This window comes from Macrobrachium nipponense, chromosome 33, assembly GCF_015104395.2.
Source record: "Macrobrachium nipponense isolate FS-2020 chromosome 33, ASM1510439v2, whole genome shotgun sequence".
Lineage (NCBI taxonomy): Eukaryota > Metazoa > Arthropoda > Malacostraca > Decapoda > Palaemonidae > Macrobrachium > Macrobrachium nipponense.
In genome coordinates, this window is record NC_087219.1 from 1,169,908 (window position 1) to 1,175,907 (window position 6,000).

At 37.1% G+C, this 6,000-nt stretch overlaps 1 protein-coding gene across 3 annotated transcripts in view; it reads left to right on the forward strand.

The window, feature by feature from the left end:
• LOC135202921 (TBC1 domain family member 15-like) overlaps nucleotides 1-5,274 on the forward strand; it is a 114,269-nt gene extending 108,995 nt beyond the window's left edge. For all 3 annotated transcript variants that reach the window (XM_064232381.1, XM_064232382.1, XM_064232380.1), the window contains exon 14: nucleotides 4,642-5,274. In XM_064232381.1, coding sequence (XP_064088451.1) covers nucleotides 4,642-4,854 — 213 coding nt within the window. In that variant the 3' untranslated portion in view covers nucleotides 4,855-5,274. The remainder of the gene's footprint in view (nucleotides 1-4,641) is intronic.
• The last annotated feature ends 726 nt before the right edge of the window (nucleotides 5,275-6,000 follow it).

Genomic DNA, 6,000 nt, shown 5'->3' on the forward strand with positions numbered 1-6,000 from the left:
TTCCTGGTTGAAGCAAGCATATGGGTGTCAGCACATGATTGCACAGTTCAATTACCTGATCCATGTCTATATGGATGGAAAAGAGGAGAATAACTTTTGCCAGTCTGGTTAACAATTCCTGCCGTTTCAGAAGAATGCCAAGAGCTTGTGAAATGTGGATTCAAGGAGCCATGTTTGAATGATGTACCTGCTGAAAGAATTATCTCCAGTATACGAGTCTCTATAGATGTCAGTGTGACGAGGTATAAAAATAAAATTGCACTAGCATTAGTCAAGATAATTTTGCATTTATTTATTGTACATGCATTTCTTATTTTTGGTTCATAATTATTGTTATTACAAATTAGGGATGTTTTGCATATGTAGTAGATGATGTATATATGACATCTGAACTAGATTGAAAAAAAATAAAAATGTACCAGCATTAAGATAATTTTGCATTTACTTATTTATTGTACATGCATTTCTTATTTTTAGTTCACAATTCTAGATTATGTATTTAAAAAAAATCACTATGTATTGATATTGCCTTTGCTCCATTACCTGAACTAATAATGACTTTGCATATACAGGCAGTCCCCAGTTTTTTGGGGGGTGGGGCGGGGTTCCATTCTCGGCAGGGTGCTGATAAGCAAAAACTGCCATTGACCGAAACTTGGCAATTTATGGCACTTATGATGCAGAGTTTCGGTTATGTTATGGCCCCATAAATCACTGATTTTACGGTGCTAGAAAGCACCATAAAACCGGTTCACCATTAACCAAGTGCGGCGATAACCGAGGACTGCCTGTGCACTGTATAATTTGCTACTACAGATATCAGTGATGTCTGAATTGAACATTTATTTCTTGATGTTAGTAATGTATGTGACCTTTGATATTTTTTAGAAACACAATATCTTACCTTGTTACCTTAGAGGGGGACAATACTATTTGGATTTTTGAACCATAAAAATTTTTTTTCCATGTTATCCAAAATATATATTTTATTACAGATTTTGAAAGTTACTTTTAAGTTTTACCATTATATGAATGAAGAATAGTATTACATACCTGTACTATATATTTGTGTGCTAATGTATATATGTCCTGTGTATGTATGTAACAGTAATCAATTTAGCTTAAGTATGCTGTTAGGATGATATAAAATCATGCTTAACTAATTCATAACGTAACCAACAATCACAAATGGTATGCATTAGTGTTTGATGCTTCAGCCCCTCAGTAGTCAGGAGTGACTCATACTTACCTTACTGTCACTCTACTGTAGGTAAATATAGGATATCATACAAGCATTATATAATACCTGATAAAATGCTTCTTCAAACTTCTTAGGTATTTGTAAAACTTCTTAGGTATTTCTTAATATATACGCACATATATGTTTATGCCCATAGCTAGCTTTCAAAACATAATTAATGCAACTTCGGGGAGACATTTTAAGAGTTAAATAGCTCTGCCACATAGTAAACACTGCAAATTGTAAATATAATGGTAAGAAGATTCCCTGTGCCTTAAAACATATAAAATGATTGTTCAGTTATGTCTTCAAGTCTTCTGGTTGCTACAATACGTTAAATATTTGGCATGTTTGAATCGTCTGTTTGTGGTGGTGAACCCCCTCCTCTGTAAACCCTAATGTTCAGATTATTCTGCCACCCTTCCAGACTAGTTAGTTACGATCCAAACTATCTGGAAAACACAAAGGGCAAACTTTTACATTCTTTGTAAATCACACCATCAGCGAGTCTCGCCTACTACACAATCAGTCCCCTGAATTTTTGGCTTTTCTAACTTAGCTAGTTTAGAGGCCTTGAGCCAGACTACTCCCCCAGAAATCTCCTCATCCACATCCTCTTTTACCAAGTCACCTGTCATCTCAGCACTTGGTGCCCCACACTCCCTTTCCATTAGTTCATCTTTGGTGACTACTCTAGAACCATAAGAACCACAGCATTCTACCATGAAACAACAAGCCACTACAGCACCTCTTCCTCAAAGTTATTTTCTTAAGTCTTCAACTTCACTCCATCCTCTTCTACCCACCTTAAAATGTCTTTCAGTACCCATCCAGTCGTATGTCAACCCTCTTTGTACCCTTGAAGTGGGACAAGTACTTCATCATCCCCCCCGAACACTCCTTATGTGAACAATACACTCACTTTCAAAAGTGCCTGCAGAGGCAGGTAGGAATGGTGAAATTCCTAACAAGAATTGACTGGTCATGTCTTGTTATGGTGAACACAGAGGCTCAGGCTCAAGCAACGTCCGCCCTCAAAAACCTACAAGGTAATGCCTCTCTACTACTTCACATCCTCACCTCAACATTTGCACTGGAATAGTGGTGATACCCTCTGAACAGTGCCTGGTTGATCCTGAAAGAAGCTAGACAGGAGGCTTGCTGCCTTGGCTTTACCACTGTCACCCTGGCCCAGATTGTGACAGCAAAGCAAACAAGTAAAATCACTGCCAATATCACACCACAATCAACTCCTCCCTCACCTCCTCTTTAACTCTCCAATCCACCACCACAGCTAATACTTCCTTACCCTCATCCCTTTCTTTGCTCAAACTGCTGTATAACTCTAAAGCACCAGTAGCCACCACCTCCACCCCTCTTCTTATCTCAAGAGTATTTTTGTCAAATCCTTTTGAGGTGTTAAATTAAGAAACACCTACTTCTACATCCCTATTTTCCCATCCCTCACTCCCAAAGCATCCTCTTTTTAACACAGCACCCACACAAAGAAATAAACGCCAATTTGGAACAACTCCAAAAACCAATAACAAATTCTCCCCTTGCAAGTTTTCCCAGTCACCTCCTGTTTGACCTTCACCCAAAAAACCCTTACAGCCCAGTCTCCTCTAGAAACCATAAAGGACATCGAGTATTACATAAATCAACCCTTTATCATCATCGCAGACCCAATCTCATCCCCCACTTCCTGCCACACAAAATATGCTACTGTTTGCCATACCATTGCTGAGAACCACAACCCTCCCACTATCCTTCCCCGACTTCCCGACCAACTTCCACAGAATCTTCACCTGCCTCACCCCCTACCTGTCTCCTTTCCCACCCAACCTTCCACTCAGGCCTCAGTACGTACAGAGAAAAAGTATCATTGACCTTGCTTTACCACCAGGTTGTTCCCGTGAGTCTCCCTTCCAATCCCTCAATCATGAAATTGATATGAAAATACAGTAATTGGTGGATATTTCCCAGAAAAATACTGCAAATATGCAAAGTTCCCCTGAATAACCGGTAGATATGGTCCTCAGAGAAATACGAGAATACGTGAGTCTGCCAATGCCAATAAATGTCATGCCAATATATATTGGCATGACTACTATGTGGCTCGCAAAGAGGATTTCATGTCACGTACAAGAGGGCGCTATCAAGATTTATGCCCTCACCTGTCACAATTACGTTCCATCCTGTAACAGCATTATCAACACCACCACCTTCATCGGCAATGCCCCAGACCCAAGAAGACTACGCTTGCTGGAAGGACGAAACGTTGCAAGGAGAAGAGAGGAGAAGGAGAGAGAGAGAGGAGAGAGAGAGAGAGAGAGAGAGAGAGAGAGAGAGAGAGAGAGAGAAAGGAGCATATGTCCTTAAGCAAGAGGAATCCAGAATGAGTCATTTAGTATCTTATGTCCATTAGGCTTAAGATCCAATTTGTACTGCATTTTGTATATGTTCAATTTGACAAATACCACGTTTTTTACATGAATCCCCCATTTGGCGTTTTAATAGCTAACTTGAATACAGGAGTAATAGGAATAATAGAGAAACTTCTATACAAAATAAACGTGGCTGAAATAGCCATTATTTTCAATAATAATAATAATAATAATAATATCACTCATTGATGTCACAGAACCTTGGGACACCAGTGTATATGAGAAAGAAAGAGAACAAACTGATAATTATCAAGACCTGAAAATAGAAATAAGAAGAAAATAGGATATGCCAGTAGAATTGTATCCATAATCATAAGAACACTAGGCATAATCCAAAGATCCCTGAAAAGGAACCTGGAATAACTAAATGCTGAAGTAGCTCCAGGGCTTGGGCAGAAGAGTGTGCTACTAGAAACAGTGCACAGTGAGAAAAGTGATGGACGTTTTTTATTGCTCCAAAATGACTTGATGAGGTCACCTTCATTTTCCAGTTTGAAATGCTGTGTGATTCATGTTCAGAATGTCTTTTTCTTTGCTTTTATTTTCTGCCCCTGCAGTTGCTCTTCTTTTGGCTTTATTTAGTCTAAAATAATTTGATACATCCACTTTTATCCAAAAGTACTTAAAACCTGTAGTGTACCTCACAGAAAATATACAATAAGTGTTATGGAGCCTCTTGAACACTTTAGTGGACTCCATAACATATTTTGATTGGGCTAGGTATCTTCATCTCCATTAAAAAAGAAGGATATCCTTTTTTCCAGAGTGGCACTCCCTCCTTTACTTTGTAATATTTATTTGTTTCTTATCTTGATTGCACTATCTAGCAACTCTGTAATCCTACAAATTTCCCTCATATGCTGCCTTCTCTTATAGAGTGATTTTTTTTTTATCACAATAAACCTATGTTTTATTGTGACTAAATTGTAAACAGTATTTTACCTTTTACTCTAGGATGATGACGAACCTTTAAGGCCTCAAGACAGTGATGGCGAAGATGTTTCCCTCACAGGAGGGTTAGTGGGTGTTGTCAGCAGTATGATAGGATCAGCAGTAAGACACCTGAGCGGGGATGACCTGACTTCCGTTTCTTTAGAAGCTGTTCCGGGAGGAGAGGACGACGAAGAGAAACGCTTTGAAACAGCGCTCAGTCATCAATTTGTATAGCCAGGGGCAGCAGCAAGGTCTCGCTATCCTCTTTAACGCAATTATGGTTTCCTCCATACTGGATGTGGATTGTAAATACTGTATATGATTTTCATATATGTCCATAAGCTTGTCATATTGATTTTTTATGTATAAATATAATGGAGTGGATGAAGGTGAACTTGAATGATTGTTTATTGAAAGGATGTCATGACAGCTGTATGGGTTACACACAGTCTTATTATATATATAAGTTATACAACTTCTATGAGTTAGTTTAATACGGTAAAATTGGACTAATTTTTTATTTTCATTTCCAACTGTATATATTATTTTCATATAAGTATTTTATACTGTATATTGTATAAAAGTTAGCACTTTATCTGTTGATAATTTGTTTGAGTTTACATTCAAAATAAAATATTTTATTTAGAGATTATATTCAAGTTATTTCTTGAGTGGTTCCTTTGATGTTCCAGTCGTGAATAGTACTCAAGGTACTTGTGAATACGTAATGATTTTAAGACAGGTTTTTATTACTTTGTGAGTCAGCTGAAAGTTATGCAGAGTAACTATGAGAAATGCAGAACTTATCTGCCTTTTTCCTTTTCATTGTTGCAATTCAAGACACTTTTATTGATAACCATAGTATCACTTGTGATCAAAACATTTTTCTTGAATGTATTAGAAATTGTAGAAAAAGAAAAGTTCACTCTGTTTCTATGAATAGAGCAACTGATCAAGTAATTTTATGTTTTCAAGAGAGTATACGTAGACAGTTATCCTCACAAAACCATCTGTTTTTTTTACATTTTGACTAAATTTGTCAACTTTTGTGTTCTCATGTTCACATTTTATAAGTGTGATTTTCACATCCTTGGATTCTTTCAATTTATTCAGTTTCAAAATTTAGGTGTTTCAAGTGGTATAAATCTAGTGATTTTTTGCAGTTGAAGGATATATCTTGGGTAGATAATCTCTGTAATATTTAGCCTATTTCTGGTGTTAGATTAAAAGCAGAGTATCTAATAATTTATGTGATTTTGTTGTCATTCTCTGTTAAAAGGCCCATAATTTCTAGAACTTTGTATATTGGTATTATTGGTTGTATTTCAAACCTTTGTTTAGAGGAAGATCTTGATACAGCTGTATCTCAGAGAACCAGGT